This window comes from Myotis daubentonii, chromosome 2 (genome assembly GCF_963259705.1).
Source record: "Myotis daubentonii chromosome 2, mMyoDau2.1, whole genome shotgun sequence".
NCBI classification, from domain to species: Eukaryota; Metazoa; Chordata; class Mammalia; order Chiroptera; family Vespertilionidae; genus Myotis; species Myotis daubentonii.
The window spans coordinates 30,549,770-30,567,691 of record NC_081841.1 but is presented as its reverse complement, the minus strand read 5'-3'; the positions used below and the strand labels follow the sequence as shown (position 1 = coordinate 30,567,691).

The following is a 17,922-nucleotide window of genomic DNA, read 5'->3' as shown; positions in this document are numbered from 1 at the left end:
ATTTAGGTACTAAATGTTTTAATAAAGAAGACTCACAGCTCTGGCAGCGTAGCTCAGTTGGTTAAAGCGTCATCCCGATACGCCAAGATTGCAGGTTCAATCCCGGGCCAGGGCACATACACAATCAACCAATGAATTCATAAATAAGTAAAACAACAAAATGATGTTTCTCTCTGTCTCCCCCCCACCCCCAAAAGCACTTTAAAAAAAAAAAAAAGGTAAAAGAATCTCACACACATGTCCACTTAACTTTCTATGTAATTGAAGGAATACATGACAAGCAGTGTGGCCATGCCCAAGTGTAATCCCATATTTAAGACAGAGAAACTTCAATTCAGCCGGGTTCTGTAATTTGGGGGCACGTGTGTTATATGGATTACACAAATCCTCTAATTCTTTATTCTCTGTCTCCACAAGCTTTACAATATGAGTTTGTAATGCTTCCCTATGTATCCACTCCTTGAATCTGAGCTGGCCTCGTGTCTTTCTTTGACCAACAGAAAGCAGTGGTCATAGAATGCTGTCTCAATTCTGAGCCCAGGCCTCAAGAGACACAGAGCACTTCTGCTCATTCACTTTTCCAGTATAAATGACACCTGCTTTCACCACAAGAACAAGCCTACTGGAAGACGAGAGATCATGTAAAAGAGAGCCAAGTTCAGATAAGGCCATTCTAGACCAGCCAATCTCCCACTTGACTCACAATTGATTCCACACAACAGTCAACCCAACAGAAACTAGAGGAATTGCCCAGCCAACCCAGAGATGTGTACACAATAATATAGTTCTTTCTTAAGCCACTGCATTTTTTGGATGGTTGGCTTATATAACAAGATTAATTAATCATATCTATTGACGCTGGATAATCAATTACACTTCTCCTTTAATGATTTTCAGGAATTGAAGCCAAAAATTGTGAAATATTTTAATTTTGGTGTCTTCTGAAATGAGACTTTAATAGCAGGCCAGGCAGGAAGTATTATTTGCAGAAAGGATTTAGAATCTCATCACAGGGTTTCATTTCTCCTACCAATAATACTGCTTGTTTTCAACTTCGAGTTTCTTTTGCAGCTGTGCGGAGAAGAGAACTGCAGTGTGTGTGTAAATGCAAAAATGGGGGATTAGAAGGTGAACCAAACTGTTATGTATAACCTCCTAGGGTGCAGAGTATGGGGGGTGGGGAGCATAAAAGAAGACTCCACAAACTGTTCCAGGAGCAATAGCAACATTTCCCAATAAATCTTCCTTGGAATACAGGCTATAGGGCCTGACCTTAAATTGTCACAGATAATTACTAGTTAAATCACATGAAGCAATCCAAAGGTCAAGTGACAACTTAGTCAAGTACTTACAAATCACACATTCATGTATATATATCGATACATATGTGACTCTGGCCATCTAGCCATCCATCCATCCATCCAACTATCCATCCACACACACGATCCTGGGCTGTACACTCTTAATCACTACTAAGGGCACTGACCCTAATCTGTGAACTCTGCTACATCTTTTTCACTCAGAAATGGGCAACAGCAGTTCTAGTACAATACAATGGTATTTTGCAAACCAACCCCGCAGAAGATACCAATTGCTGATCCCTTATACTACCAATTGTATTAGCTGTCAATGTGAAACCAAGATGAACAAAAGCTTAAGACTCAATTTACCCAAGTACTCAAATGTTTCTAAACTACTTGGGCTTACATGCAAGCTCATGAATTGCTTTTATTTTTTAGGTTTAAGGCTTTATGATATAAATTCATAGATATTAAATTAAGGATGATAAATCCATCCACATCCTCACCTAAGCCCTTGCAAACATCACTAGCTTTTCACAATAGGCTTTCTTACTGATGCAGAAGTGGGTCTCCAAATCTTCTGAATACAGTGGTCCATACAGCTACTGCTGACCGATTAGCGTTGCAGTGTTAACTGAAACTCAGTTACCATGTCTGGTAGTCCATTACATCAATGGTCTGCAAGAAACCACACCTCCCAATATTTACAGGCTGTGTCCTCTCCCACTTTTCATTTTGGCCTTGGTCATGCAACCTGCTTTGGCTAATAGGACATAAGCAAGCATGATGCAGTCAGAGATTTTACAAGCCCTAGCACACTGGTGCTTGTCCCCTTGGGATGTTCCCTTAGAAGTCAGCTGCCATGTTATAAAGAAACTCGAAATAGACCACTAGGTGGTAAGAGGCCACGAGGAGAGACAGTGGATATTCCAGCCACAGCCCAGTTCCAGCAAAAGACTTCTGCATGAATAACCTCAGTGATACCACACATAACAGAAGAACAGCCTAGCAGAGCCCACTCACCTACAGAAAGGTGCGGAATTATGTATGTGTATGTGTATATATATATATATATATCATTGCTGTTTTAAGCCACTAAATTTTGGGGGCTGTTCCAAACCAACTGAATCACTAATAACAATCCACACAGATTCTCCATCAGTTACCTTTCAATTTTATCAGTCCAATCAAGGGAATTTATTGCAGGTATGAAGAAATGGTGGCACTTTCACATACTGTAGGAGAGAACATAAATCTGCACAAATCTTCTAGAGAGCAATTTGGCAAAATGTTAAGTGATGAACCTTTTAAAAAACGCATATCCTTTTCCATCAATAATTCCAAGTCTAGGGAACAGACATGCACATAAGAATGTTATATAAGAATTTTCCTCACAGCAAAATGCTGGAAACACAGACATCTAAAAATAGAGGAATGATTAAAGTATTATGTATTCATAAAACAGAACATCATAGTTAAAAAAAAAAAAATCTACTGAACAGCCCAGCCAGTGTGGTTCAGTGGTTGAGAGTTGACCCATGCAGCAGGAAGGCAATGGTCGGATTTCCTGGTCAGGGCACATGCCCAGGTTTGGGGCTCGGTCCCCAGCAGGGGGTGTGAAGAGGCAGCAGATCGATGTTGATGTTTCTCTCTCATTGATGTTTCTATTTCTCTCTCCCTCCCCCATCTTCTCTTTCTAAAATTCAATAAAAAGGAATAAAAAACATGTGAAATCTATTGAATAAATATATAATGACATGGGAACACATAATGTACATTTTTAATGATTTTAGAGAGAGGAAGGGAAAAGGAGAGAAAGGGAGACACACAGAGAGAGAAACATCAACTCGTTGCCTCCTTGTATGCACCCCAACAGGGGACTGAACCGGCAACCTGGGCATGTGCCCTGACTGAGAATCCAACTGGTGACCTTCCAGTGCACCGGACAATGCTCCAGCACCAACTGAGCCACACTGACCAGGCCAATAATATAAATTTAATTAAAATAGTATTTAATGCAGGATTGGTGATAAGACCCAAATCTTTTAAAAAATGATTATGCATATATACAGAAATATTAATATAAATTCTCTGTGCATAGTAACAAGACTGGGTGGTTTTGGTTTTTTCCTTCTTTATACTCTTCAGTATTTTCCAAATGTTCTATAATAAAAATGCATTACTTCTATAATCAGAAAAAACACATCATAAAACAGGTTGGGAAAAAGCACGCCCACTAAACAGACATATTATTTGTCTGATCGATTTATTGTTTAATTTGGAATCCTCTGATATTTCTTTACTAAATTTTTTTAAATGCTGCAATTATTAGAATGCACCTATATTCTGTGATGGAACAACTTTTAAAAGTAAATGCAGCGCAACAGATGAATTTTCAAGAGAAGAAAAAATCAACACTAAGTATATAACATGCTACTTTCCCTCTATCATTGCCTTGTGCTATAAGAACTGGGCAAGGAGTGACTTATTTCTTTTTAGGATTCTGCCAAACTGTCCTATTTTACTGAGCTTTAAATTTTAGGTTGAACAGCTTTATAATATTTAATAAAATGGGTATTATCTGCACTTTCAACCAAGTTCAGCAAACCCTGTTGGAATTGATTCAGTATGAAGATTAAAACTAATTTTCATCTCAGAGATAAATTCTCCCCTTTTTTATTTTTAAGATCATGTCTATCCAAAGAAATAATATGTGTAATGAACCTAAGTCATTTGGAAGGGAAAGGGAAAACAAAACCCATGCAGAACATCGCTGGGAATATGTAGTGGGCAAGTTTTGGTAGCACATGACCGCAGCACTGACACGGTTTGGGAGTTACTCTCTGAAGTGGCCAGTAATTTCCGAAGAACCGAAGGGAATCCCTGGCCTACCACAGCAGGGTGGAGTTTTGATCACAGTGAAGTTCCACCGCCTGGTTTCCTCAATCATCCCTGCCCACGACAGCCAGTAGAGGATTGGTTTCTCTTGTTTTCTTGCTCAGAATTCAACACTTCCTCTTCATTCTCACAGGTACAGGCCTAAACCTGGACTAAAAATATGGCAATGCACATACCACACATTTTCAACTACTCCCCCTGAAATGTAAGGGAAAGGCTTCCTTATTAAAGAGCAGTGAGAAGTCCGGAGGGCTTCTCTCAGGTGCTTCTATAGTTACTAGCCACTTCAGAGAATAATCCCCAAAGGCACAGAGGTTACTCCTAAGTGGTTCATTAAACTCCTATCATTTGTACAACACGAGGACTATTTTCTATTCCTCCCAGGTTTCTATAAGGACCCACGGACTAGTATTTTCCGATTTGGTCTGCATTCGCTTTACCAATGCTATTCCTGACAGTATAGACTTCAATATCTCCCCTGTTCTCTGGAAACCACAGCGGCCTAAACTGTGAAGGTTTCTAACTGGAAACAGCACGATCAATGGCAAGGCCTGACTTTCGGCTATGTTCACCCAGGCCTCAGGGGTCTCTGCACTATCCTGGCTTTCTCATGCCTCTGGTCCTACCATCAGGCCTCTGGGCAGATCCTATCTGCCTTTCAGAGGAGAATCACATAAAGCAAACTTGATCAACAGCTGGTTTACTAACTCCCTATTGGATTGGATAAATGTCACATGGAAAATATTTAAGTTTCCCAAAGGGCCAAATTATAAAGTTTCTGAATAGCATGAAATTAAGTTGACTGTCATCATCAAAATTCATTCAATCGAGAAATATTTATTGAGGAACTACTACGAGAAAGGCTTAGGCTAAGGGACTAAAAATATGGCAATGAACAAGATTGCTTTTCATGAAGCTTACCTATCACACAGAGTGTGTGCAAACAGGTATCAAACTAAGTGTTGACTTGATTCTAAAATATACTGTTTCTGAAATAAGGATTGAGGGGTTATTTTATATAATATGGTCATGTCTCCCTTTTCTCCTGTAAAGCTGTTATTAACTCAATGCTAACTGATCATCACGGCACTGTAAACAAAATACAGTAATTACATATTAAATATTTAATCATAATCCTGTTAAGAACTAAGAAGTATAAGGAGAGAATCTGATGGGGCACAGAACTGGCTCTGGAGGGGCTGCATTAATCCTCCAAAATCTCATCAATGACCCTTTCAAAGGGTCACGTCTCCTCCTCTGCTCAGACCTGCAATGGCTCATCTCCTGAGCAACAGCTGATCACATCAACCAGTGAGGCCCCTGGAGTCCACCCATTACTTCTCGGATTTCACCTCCCTTTTCTCCCATACTCCTTCCTTATCACTTCTCTCCTGCTCTTACCCTGTTCTAATTTTTTTCTTATATCATTTATATATTCTTACATACTATACAATGTACTTATCTGTTTACTCTGACATTTGCTCCCCTACCACCCCACTCCCCAAAAGGGTAGAGCTTTTAGTTCTATTTTGATTAGTGATGCATCCTAAATGCCAAGGCATATAATTCGGAGTTCAAAATGTGGTGAAGAGTAATGAAAGAAAGAAAACATCAGTGGATGACTGATTGGAAGATCTTGCCACTGGGACTGAAGTAATAAGCAAAATCAGTTGGCCAAGCCTTGCTCTCTCTTGGATAGTAGACAGGAACTCCAACTACTTCTGCTGCAGTTTTACTCCTTTTTCTACATTTCCACATCACACCAATCCCATTCCAAGTCTTTCTTTAGATAATGGCAATACTTTCACTCAGGTTATGGTCCAATCTCAAGCCCAAGATACTAGTTAACTGTTCATCGTTCAGGTGATTTTCTTACTGCTCTGTCCTGACCCACTCCAGCTGAACTTTCAGAGGCAGGCTCATCTCTATGTTTGTGACAAAGGCCTCTTCCAATAGCCCCCACATTGGGTCAAGTCCTCTCAATATATCTGGTCAAAGCATGATGTATATTTCACAGCATTTCTCACAGTCTACAGTGATATACCTGTGGTTATTTTATGATCGACTCTCCCACTAATTTAACTATAAGCTCCTTAAGAGTAAGGTCTATGTCTGTTTCATTGACAAAGCCTAAATCACTTGGTGCATAGTAAATAATAAGTATTTGTTAAATAAATAATGGATTGGATGAACATGGTATTTCCAACTTGGTTCTGTATATACACAGATAGTCAATTAGGTAGCTGAGAGAGGATGTTTTGTGGATAGGAAGTTGTGTTTCTTGTTCATAAAGGAGGAATAGAAAATAATGTTGGGAGTCCTTTGGAAACGCCAGATTTTAGCCACCTAAAATGCTATGCCAATAGCTCAAAAATCAAACCATCATTAATACCTCCACCTAGAGTCCCCCCCCCCCTCCCTACACAAATCATTCTTGTAGCCACTCAGACACAAAGGCTTTCCGTGGCTTTTGACTTCTCTTTCTCTGTCAACCTGATAGCTCAGCAAGATTTCTAAGGCCTGTCAACTCCTTTTTAATATCTTTGATCAATGGCCTCCTTCCTTTCTATTCCCACTGCTACTCGGTTTAAGCAACTAGCCCCTAGATTACAGCAACAGAGCCAGAATTGGTCTCCTTGATTCTAGGCTTGTCCCTTTCTAATCCATGCTGCCTACATTAAAATCTCTTTTAAAACCTCCACTTTACACTATTAATACTGCATACACCAAAAGACATCTGCCATGGCTTGCCTAGGAAATAAAAAGCTCAGCCTGACATTCGAAGACCAGACTCACTAGAGCTCTATCATTTACCAGCAGGGTAGTTATCACTAGTCATCACACACATTATATATATATATCCCAACTCCTATGAATTTATCCTACCATTCATTTAGATCAGCGGTTCTCAACCTGTGGGTCGTGACCCCTTTGGCGGTCGAACAACCCTTTCACAGGGGTCGCCTAAGACCATCCTGCATATCAGATATTTACATTATGATTCATAACAGTAGCAACATTACAGTTATGAAGTAGCAACGAAAATAATTTTATGGTTGGGTCACAACATGAGAAACTGTATTTAAAGGGCCAGAAGATTGAGAACCACTGATTTAGATCAACCCATGTGAATTCCATCCATATCCCCAGGCCTAGCAATCCCTACCTCCTTCCTTTATGCCTTTCTAGGACAGCCCAGCCCATCTGCCTCTTCCTCCTCTGATTCCTTATAACACCATCTGACAACTAGTATCATTTTTTCACACCATTACTCCAGTTTCCACATACACACATATATACATGTAACTTTTCACCATCAACCCGAACTTATGCGTATCTATTATAGAAAAATGAAAAAGTGACAGAAGAGCATTTGTCAACAAATGCTAAAGAACTCTATGTCTTTCACAGGACAGAGGTGGGTAGACAGGGAGGTTTACCTCCAGGGCCTCCAACTCTGACTCTTCTAACCAATTCTATCTTTTTCTACTCTTCATGTCTTCCCCCCTTCATTAAACATACACCAGCTTTGCAAATAAGAAAAAACATCCTTGCCAAAAGCGGTTTGGCTCAGTGGATAGAGCATCGGCCTGCGGACTGAAAGGTCCCAGGTTCGATTCCGGTCAAGGGCATGTACCTGGGTTGCGGGCACATCCCCAGTGGGGGATGTGCAGGAGGCGGCTGATCGATGTTTCTCTCTCACCGATGTTTCTGACTCTCTATCTCTCTCCCTTCCTCTCTGTAAGAAATCAATAAAATATATAAAAAACAAACAAACAAACAAACAAAAAAATATCCAGATTACCGGGACAATCATTTGAGAAATTCAGAAAGGGTTCTCAAAATGCCACCACTTGAGATGTGGCGGCTCCTCTTGTTCATCCCCAACTAACTCCTTCGCAGAGCAGGAGCCAGCATCCTTTCATCACCATGGACATGGCTTCCTCAGAGGATGACTGGATGCCAGGCATTAAGCTACGTATTCCAAGAAGAGGAGACCAGAGGCCTGGTCTTGAGCAGTGGTCCTGGGACTAAAAAGATGGACAAGGGGATTCCGCAATAAAATTTACTGTGGTTGGGAGTCCTGGTATCCCAACCTTGAAACTCTAAATGCATTTTATCATTGAAACACCGCTATTAATGTTAAGCTTCCCTAATCTGTCACAGAACAATCTTCTCTCCCTTTATGAAGATGCCATTTCAAAAATCACGTTTTTTTCCATTTTTTGTTTTAATGTTTTCCTCCTACTAGACTGCAGGCTCCAGGAAGGCAGGGTCCCTAGAGAGTGGTTTCCTTTTAATTTATAAGTCCCTAGAATAGTGCATGGTATTTACTAGGCACTACTGAGTGGATGAAAAGAAATGACCAAATTCTAAGACCCTGCCAATATATAACACTAGTCAACAGGCTTTTGGAAGGTTAAATAAGTTTTATTTGTAGGCTTGGCCAATAACCTACCACTGCACTTGTTTCTATGAAAGAATACCTCTAGTCCAAGCAATCAACTTACGGAGGGATAAAAGAACCTGCTAATACTGCCCAGCTATAGCAGATATTTTTAGGTACAGAAGAGTTTTAGCCCAGAGCCCTTAATTTGAATGCTAGTGACTAATAGTGAAGGTGTATGACCTACAATTGGTCCTTAACCTCTTTAAGTTTCAGTTTCATCATCTGAAAAGAAAACACACACACACACACACACAACAAAAGCTATTGTGAAGATTAAATTAATTTAATGCTATGCTGAAATGTCCAGCACTAAATGTTTATGATTCCCACACCATCGCCCTCTTTTAATACATGTCTTTATACTACAAACTCCTTGAAGGTTGTTCACAGTTGTGTTGTACCTATTGAATTAGTATAAAGTGCTTTACACTCATAAGAATTCCTTATTAGTCTAAACTCTGTTATGAATATGAAAAAGAAATACAATGTCAATGAATTGTTCTGAGCGGCATACAGTTATTACTTTAGTAATCAAAATCCAATTATCATATTACAGTACTAAGATATATCAAACATTTTAAATATGAAATACACAGTAATATATCCTAACATTCTTGCGACAGTTATTTTATGTTCCCATCTTCACTCATATTTTGGATTGTAGCAACCTACGAAGAAACATTTTTTAAATCACTTGCAACCTTATATGGCTACTTCATGTAAGAAATTCCCCTCACTGAAGGTTAGTTTGAAATTCTCAGCACACATTAGATCCAGCTATAGCAGATATTGAAATAAAACTTCATTAGTCAAAATCAAACACTGCTCTATTTGCATAGCTAAAAAGAAGTTCAATTTTCAGAACTGAATAAAAAAAATTTAAGCCAAGGAAAAAGCAATATGAGAGAATATAACCTCAAAATTTACATACTATTTTATTATCCTACAACGACTTTTTTTCATCTCCCATCCTGCCACATAAAACAATGACCTTTAAATAATCAGAACAAAGTTTCTCACTATTCAGAGGACATTGTTTTAAGACTTACTGGCACTTTAAGTTAACCTTCTCAAAGCTATGAAACACAAAGGAATAGTCAATGACACATCCATTTAAGTTACCGTGACCTGTCATTACAGCATCATTAAGTGTTATTTTCAAGGAGTAAGCAGAAAGCTTTATAATTTCTAAACATATAAAATTATTTTCTGTACTTTATGGGCTAAGGTATTGAATATTTTAAGCTACACTTCATAAATTATGAAACTCACTGACAATTATTTCTAAAGATAAGTAGCATGAATTAAGTTTTAAAAGCAATATAGAAACTCAGTAATCAAATTCAAACTCTGTGTACATGTATTTACACACACACACACACACACACACACACACACACGTAATACAATAATTTAGAGGATGGCCGGCTTAAGGTACACAGAAAAAGGTTTCACAGAAAAGAATTAAAGTATTAAATATCTATATTTGAGATAAATTAATTTTCAAATACTAACATTTTTTGGCCATATGGATTTAGAGTAAAATACATTCTCTATATTACATATTCTGTTACCTAACTGGAAACTTTTATTAAAAACAAATCCAAAAAGTGTATAACATAAACTAGTTTATCCAATGCTTATCTGCACAACTCCTACTCTAACCAGGCCCTTTGTTGACATTAACACTATTAACTGTTTCATGCAGCTCTGCAGGGAAGATGTGTACAAAGTACAAACTGCAGCAAACGAAAGCAAGCCCACACAGCTCTGCCACTACAGGCTTCATACTTATCTGTGGTTGTCTATAAAAGGTTAAAGAGAGAGGCTAAAATAGTTAAGCAAGATAGGAAAGCTAAGTAGCTTTCCCAGTTTCCCACAGCGTCTCTTCTTGGTACTGTGAGTTCATTATTTTGTAGACTATTGTAAATTTCCAGGATAGTATAAAATTCAAAGAAATTTAAAAATGGAATAGAATTTATTTTTTAAAACTATTTTTTCTTTTTTAAAATATATTTTTATTGATTTCAGAGAGGAAGGGAGAGAGCGATAGAAACATCAATGATGAGAGAGAATCACACTGGGGATGGAGCCGGCAACCCGGGCATGTGCCCTGACTGCGAATCGAACCGTGACCTCCTGGTTCATAGGTCAACAACCACTGAGCCACGCCAGTCAGGCAAAATGGAATGGAATTCAGAGGTTGCCTTTTTCAGACAGCCCAATATAAAGATGTGAAGACAGACGGGTGGGGGGTGGTAGGAGAGGGTGAATGGGGGATTTTAAAAAAACAGTTGTGAAGACAACTCCAAAGTGATTGAGAGGTTTAAGACCGCTGCCCAGCTCTTCTGCCTCTTCCCAGCCCGGGTGTCTTACCACACACATTGATCCAACAGTCAATACCAAACTATTATCCAAAGATAATTCTTTTTGGCAATCTGCCATTTTGAGCAATAGCCAACATATGTTCAAGAGAGAAAAAATTGGAGAGTTAAATGTTCCTCAAGTTCTCTAGCTCTCCCTTCTTGCTAAGGGAGCCTCCCAGGAACACGTGATTAGGAATTAGCAAGAGGTGGATAGATCTCTTTTCGGCCAATCTTCCCTCTTCCCCTGTGAACAAAATCCACTCTGCTTACTGTATCACCTCTTTTTCTTATAATCTGATCAATTTCCTTTCTTCATCTAAGAACCAACTTAGAGAAATGACATTCACCAACATTAATCACTTTCCTACTTCAGATTCCTATCCTTTCTTCTACTCAGAACATTCTAAATATAGTTCATGTTCCTGCTGTTCCTCATCTTGCTATCTTGCAGACTCTAAGTTCCAAAGGCATGTTTCTGTTATTCTATTACACGGTGTGACGATGAACATAGTCATTCTTCCTTCTACTTTCATGATTAAAATGAGATTCAGACGTCGTAATATATGTGAAAGCGCTTTGTAAACTGTAAGCTTTAAGATAAAAGCATGTATTAGAATGGTAAAGCATCCGTAATTGGTCATAACAACACAAGTAAAAAGTTTCTAGGAAATTACAGCCAACATTGGGAATACAACTAATCTTAAAAGAAATTAGTCTTCTGATATAACCCAGAAAGGAAAAATCTACGTATCACTCAACAAATCATCAATTTTACGTAAAATAAGTTTAATGAGTGATATGTTTCTGTAATATGCTCAATTTCAGGACAAATTACTTTTATAACCTAAATTATTTACTGTTACTATTAGACACAATTATCGGATGTCTCTTAATACCAGATGATTAAAACCAACTAGTCTTAAAAGGTCCTCAGAGTTCAAGTAAAATTACAGCTTCCTTAATACTGTCCCTCATTCTCCTGAGAAACTTACTTAGGCATGACACTCAAAAGAAAATTCTTATTTAAGTCAACATAAAAGAAAGTCTAATCAAAACGGCTAGTAAAACAAAATTCAGTCTCTTAAACAGCTTAGTTCTAAAGTAAAACATACAGAGTAACACTGTGTACTCTCAAATAAACATTCATCTAAGAATGTACACAATCACAGGAATTAAAACATTGAGGATTGTTGTGCTACTCCTATTACTGTAAGATCAGTGAGGCTTATTTAGTTAAAAATGATATTGGATAGAAATAAATGAACATCTTCAGAAGCATTAAGACTACATCCAAAAAATAAAAATAAAAAAAGAAGCATCCCTTTTCATGCCAATAAACCCTCACCTTAAATTAAGAGACAATAACCACTAGCAAAGGTACTTGATGACGCCGCACTTTACTCAGATCTTTAGTTTTTAGGCCATCTAAGAGTGTATCACACATCTCCAAATGAAAGATGTAACTGAAAAATACCCAGGAGTACCACACTTGTGCTTTCTCTATTTCTACGTCTAAAAGCAAGCATTCCTAATACCTATAAACATCCCTCGACATTTTATATGAATATCATTCTAAAAAATGTTGAAGTCAGACAAGCAATTATAATTTAATGTTAGTATGGCATGATCTTAAAAATGTCACTTAGTAAAATACCTTACAGGGACCGAGGAAATAAAGGTAACGTTAGCTAGGTATCTGTTATTATGAGTAAACTATTGACATCTCAGCCAAATCTTATATTCTCTTTCAAGCTTTAGTTCCTTAGCATGAAGCAAAAAATTTAAAATGACAAAAAACATGCTAAACAAGTTTCTAATTTAAAATAAATATGAAACCACCTTTATTTTCCCTTGGGGTATAAAAATTTTTCCTACGTAGTCTGACCTCAAGCATTGCATTTGTCTCTAAGTACTACCAAGTTAACTGTGAATAGAAATTAGTTCAATAGTTCATGGAATTAGTTCAAAGGTCAAGACTGACCGGTCACCCCTCCTCTGCATGCTCCACTGAGCGCCTTTTATTCAATCACAAACATCAGTAACACATTTAGATCTATTTTATAAAACTCAGATATATTTAAATACTGAGGCAAATTACAAATAATGCTTAACAGATGTTTGTGAAATATTCAGTATTTATTTGTTTTTACTTTCAGCCCTGATATTACTCATCAAACTGTACCCTAGCTTTCCATCACTTCTGCTACTTCTTAACAGCACTGAACAAAAAACACATGAACAGAATTCACATAAAAAGAGGAAAAAAAGATAAAAGACAAAAATATTATAATACTATATCATCCAGGAATCAGAAAGACCAAAAATGTAATTGTGGCCAGAAGAGATGTCATTTCCAAACCGATGAGTGCCCAGGCAAATAACATGCAACTAAGAGTGTCATCTTTTCTCTCAAAATTACACCACCATATGAAGGGGGGAAAGGCCATATCATAATCCTACCTACACATACAACTAACTATTCAACTGCAGATTAATCACAACATTCAAATTACCAAGGAAAAAAACCATAATAAAAAAAACTCACTTTATATAGTATCTTGCACCTTCAAAAGTATATGCTTCTTCCCAGCCAGTAGGCAAATCTAAAAAACATACATTTCACAATTAGTGTTACTTCAATAGAATAGCAAAATAAGTTTCAATCCATTTTAATTATTCATTTTCATGAACAGCTGTTTGCATTTATTAAGCAGGTTCCTAACCAAAAAAAAAATTGTGTTAGGCTGGTAATAAAACACAGGAGATATAATATCATTTTTAGGAAAATGGCAATTCAAATCGAAAGCCATCAGAAAAGTATCACAATGTTAATAATCTCTCACAATATTAGAGATTATCTGATATGATCATATACTGTAATGATCAGAATGGAGAGGAACTTTGCTGACACCCAAAAACCAAATGAAGTAATCTTAGGTGAAATAACCATGAAGAGTTGGCAAAAAAACACAAACCAAAAAAACCCGTCCATAAAAGGTAACACCTGCTTCTTCTTAGGTGTACTGTGTCTATTTAAGGCCATTCCTCTAGGCTACGTTAATGAATCCATCCAGGAAGTTTCGCCGATGAGAAAGTACTTCCTAAACACTAAATGAGAGGGAAAAAATCTTGACATCACACACTTATACATGTGTGTTTCTATAGACTTGACTTTAAGAGAATTAAAGTTTCAAGTAATAAACCTGAATAATTCAGAGGAACCATGGTGACATTATTGCATAGTATTTATAAATGACTAGTGGCTTGGATTTAATCATAGTATCTATCTCTCTGAAACAAAAAGCATTGATGTGTGTACAAAAACCAGAGTCAAAGCAAAGCAAACCAAACCAGAAACAAAAAAGATCGTGTTTTTAAAAAATTAATGTGAAATTATCTGAGAATGAAATTGTTCTGTGGTGTTAATGTTATCAAATCTATGCGGGTAAAATGGGATACACATAACCAAAATAAGCAAGAAAAACAATTCCAAACTAAGTAACTTAAATACTATACAGTCTTCTAAAATAAATTTGTTACTATCCATAAGGCAAAGAGGCCAGCAAAATTGAAATACGTATGCGAAACACTGAAAGGTATATTTAAGTCGAAGACTGCTCCGGGGAGTTACATATGACGGTATTATTAGTCAGAAATGCCTTAAAAATGTAATCTCATGTTTGCTACACTAACCTTCCCTTTCCTCCTCCACCTTTTTGCAAATTTAGAGACATTAGTCACTTTAGTGCACCCCGGATTTAAAAAGAAAAGGCAGGTTTGTTCAATATCCTTGGCAACTTGAGAGTCACAGAACCCCAGAGTTGGAGAGAAAGTAGTATCCTGGAAGACAGCTCTATAAAGGACTGCTGAAGCCGGCCTCACCTTCGACCCAAGCTGTTCTCAAGCCTCCCCAACCACCAGATTCAGAGGCAGGCCAGTCAGAGAACACATGTTCCATTTCAAAGACAAACAAGTTTCACGAATGTAAACAAAGAATGACAAAAGAAAGCCAGACCAGCACTGAAGCTATCACCAGCCCGTCTCCAGCTCAACTCACATGTTAGCATTCAAACAAGCTACCCAAGGCTTCGGGGAGACCTGCTTCCCCGCCGATCCCCCTCCAATTAGGGCACAAATGCCCACCCATGGGACACCCCCTTGCACGCCCACCGCCTCCTGGCGGTCTGTGCAACCTCGGCGGCGGCTGCCGGGGACTTTGAATCTGGCTGGGCCGGCAACTGCGGCTGCAAATGCCTCCTCCCGCGGCAGGAGGGCAAGCGCCCAGCATTTCCACAGCAGCTCTCGGTCAGGGAGGATCGCAGCACCCCCAGACTCCTCTCTGCCTCCTCAATCAGCTACCCACCCACAAAGCCCACCGAGGAGGAGGAGGAGGAGGAAGCTGCGCGGCAGGAGGCAGCTCCCCCGAAGGAAGGAGAGGATGTGAATACATTATCCCGCGCACCAGAGGCAGGGTCCCGGGCTGCGGGGAGGGGAGTGGGAACGGACTTCCTAAAGGTGGAAAGGGGGCAGATCGAGAGGGGTGGCGGGTAGTGGAAGGATTCAGGAGCGGCTGCCGGAGGAAAACCTCAGGATCCCGGGGAGAGGGGAATCGGCCACGCCAGGGGCGTGGGGTTTGTCCAGGTTGGGATGGGGAGAGGGCGCAGGAAGAGGGCGCCGTCTCCAAGTGGTGATGAAAGGCTGCGGAAAAGAGGGGCGTCCAGAGACTCGAGAGAAGTCTGGCGGCGGGGCCGCCGCCTCCCGGGGACCGCGGCTCCGGGCAGGTTGCCGGGGGACGGGCGGCCGGGCTCTGCCGCCTCCTCCCGGCGGAGCCCAACTCCGCTCGGGCCGGGCCGGGGGCGCGTTACCTGTGCTCTGCCGCCGGTGGCCGGTGACCACGGCCTCGCCGGTGACGGGGTGCAGCCAGGTGGTGCTCTTCGCCTCCTCGCTGCAGGGGTGAGAGAGGGGCAGAGACCGAGCGTGAGTGGGGGCGCGGGAGCCCCGAGGGGCTGAAGCGGCACAGACCCCGCTCGCTCTCCCCCTCGCCAGCCCCCCCGCCCGCTCCGGGCCCCCGCGCCGCCCCCGGCTCTTTACTTGATGAAGAAGACTCGGCCGCCCCTGGTGATCCCGTACGTCCAGGACCGGGGCAGGGAGCAGACCCACTCCAGGTTCAGATCCGCCGCCATGTCTGATCCCCAGCCGCCGCCGCCGCCGCCTTCTCCTGCTGCCGCCGCGGGAGGAGGGAGCGAGCGAGGGAGCGCGGAGCGAGCGCGGCCGGAGCGCGCCTCCCCAGCCCGGCGCGCCCCCGCGCGCCCTACCCCCTCGGGCGGCGCCCGCCCTGCCGCCCGGGCTGGGTCCGGCCCGCGTCGCCGCCCCTCCGCATCCTCCGCGGCCGCCGGCCGGCCGCCCCGCCGCGCGCTCGGGGGATGGGCGAGCGGTGCCGCGCCCCGCGACCAGACCCCTCCCTCGCGCCCTCGGCGCTCCCGCCCCCCTCGCCCGAGCGCAGGTTCCGGGATCGATGGAGAAAAAAAACACAAAAAACTCAAACCGCGCTCTGCACCCAGGGCTTTGCCCCAAGGCTTCCCAGTCCAGCGCGCAAGGGGAGGGGAGCGTAGTCCCCGCGCTCCTGACGGCTCTCTTTTAAAACAACAAAAGCAGGGCATCTGGGCTTTGTTTTATAAGAGCCATTGGATAGCCGAGAGATTTTTCTAATCTGTATGGATACATCTTTAAAATAGAAAGCTGTTTTTATTGAAGCACACGGAAGGCTTTTCCTGTTTGTGTTTTGTTCGCCAGATATCCAAGGTTTGACTAGTTACCGGATCGGTGAAATATAAGTGGATCCAGACTTGGCAAAACAAATTTTTCCTCTTCCTAGGCCCCTTCAATCATGTAATGTCTTATAAAATAAACACTTGCCTTTTCCTCTTACAATAAAAATGAAAAGATTCACTGTTGTCAATCGGGATTTCTACTTTTCCTTATCTCCCCAAAATTACAATAACAGCTAATTTTACGGAGTCCTTGAGAGGGTGTACATTTTAAATCCCCATAACAACCCTATAGATTCTATCATAATCCCCATTTTCCGAATGGGGAAAAAATGAGGTTTATAGAAACAGCAACTTGCCCAAGGTCATAGTTTAAGTGGCAAAGCCTGAATTCAGTATTTAAGCTCTAGTATTTCAAAAGTCTATTTGTACAACCACATTGCTATACTTATTTTCAAATCTTCTTTACCCCCTCCCCCCTACCCCTTTTTTATGTTCTTTGAACAAGAGAAGGACAGATTTCACTGCAAATCAGATCTTCTCCCTTAACTTAGGAATACTTGCCTCTTCCTATTGTGTCTGGTCCTCTGCCACACTTGGAATTGCTTATGCATCTTTGCAGCAAGATGACTCATTCCAACAGGATCCACAGTTCAATAATAATAGTACTACTGTACTTGGTATTCTTATAGCACCTTTTTTTCTCACCAGTTTTGGGTGCCCCCAAAGCATTATCTCATTCAGCTTCCCTGTAGTTCAAACAGGCGAATAATCTTTTTCAATATTTAAGGAAACTGAGGCACAGAAAGGGTAAATAACCTTGGCCAACGCCATACCCAGCAAGTCAGGCGGGGCCTGGATGAGAATGCAGCTTTATGGACTTTTTCTCTCCTACTCTACCTCCCCAAGGTCATTCTGTCTTTGGTGGAAAGGAGTCTGCAATTACTGCTATAATTTTCCTGTCTATCTGCATACACAGGGAGGAAAAAAAAAATAAGGTCACTTTAATGTTTTCTCTTTTTGGTTCCTTTGCATTCCCCTCTTTCATTTCACTACTTATTACTTCTTGACATCTTATCTCCTGCCCACTTTCTGGAAAAGAAAAAGACTTAAAAAAAAAAAATCAATGAATAACTAGC

The 17,922-nt window shown here is 40.7% G+C and overlaps 1 protein-coding gene across 16 annotated transcripts in view; it reads right to left on the bottom strand.

Moving 5' to 3' along the window:
• PLEKHA5 (pleckstrin homology domain containing A5) overlaps positions 1-16,469 on the bottom strand; it is a 220,327-nt gene extending 203,858 nt beyond the window's left edge. For 3 of the 16 annotated variants that reach the window (XM_059682317.1, XM_059682320.1, XM_059682315.1), the window contains exons 1-3: positions 16,107-16,444; positions 15,881-15,960; positions 13,561-13,618 (exon numbers count right to left, since the gene is read on the bottom strand). In XM_059682317.1, coding sequence (XP_059538300.1) covers positions 13,561-13,618; positions 15,881-15,960; positions 16,107-16,198 — 230 coding nt within the window. In that variant the 5' untranslated portion in view covers positions 16,199-16,444. Of the gene's footprint in view, positions 1-8,003; positions 9,318-13,560; positions 13,619-15,880; positions 15,961-16,106 lie in introns of those variants that run through there. The other 13 variants (XM_059682321.1, XM_059682322.1, XM_059682323.1 and 10 more) reach the window with 10 other exon arrangements.
• Between the last annotated feature and the right edge of the window lie 1,453 nt (positions 16,470-17,922).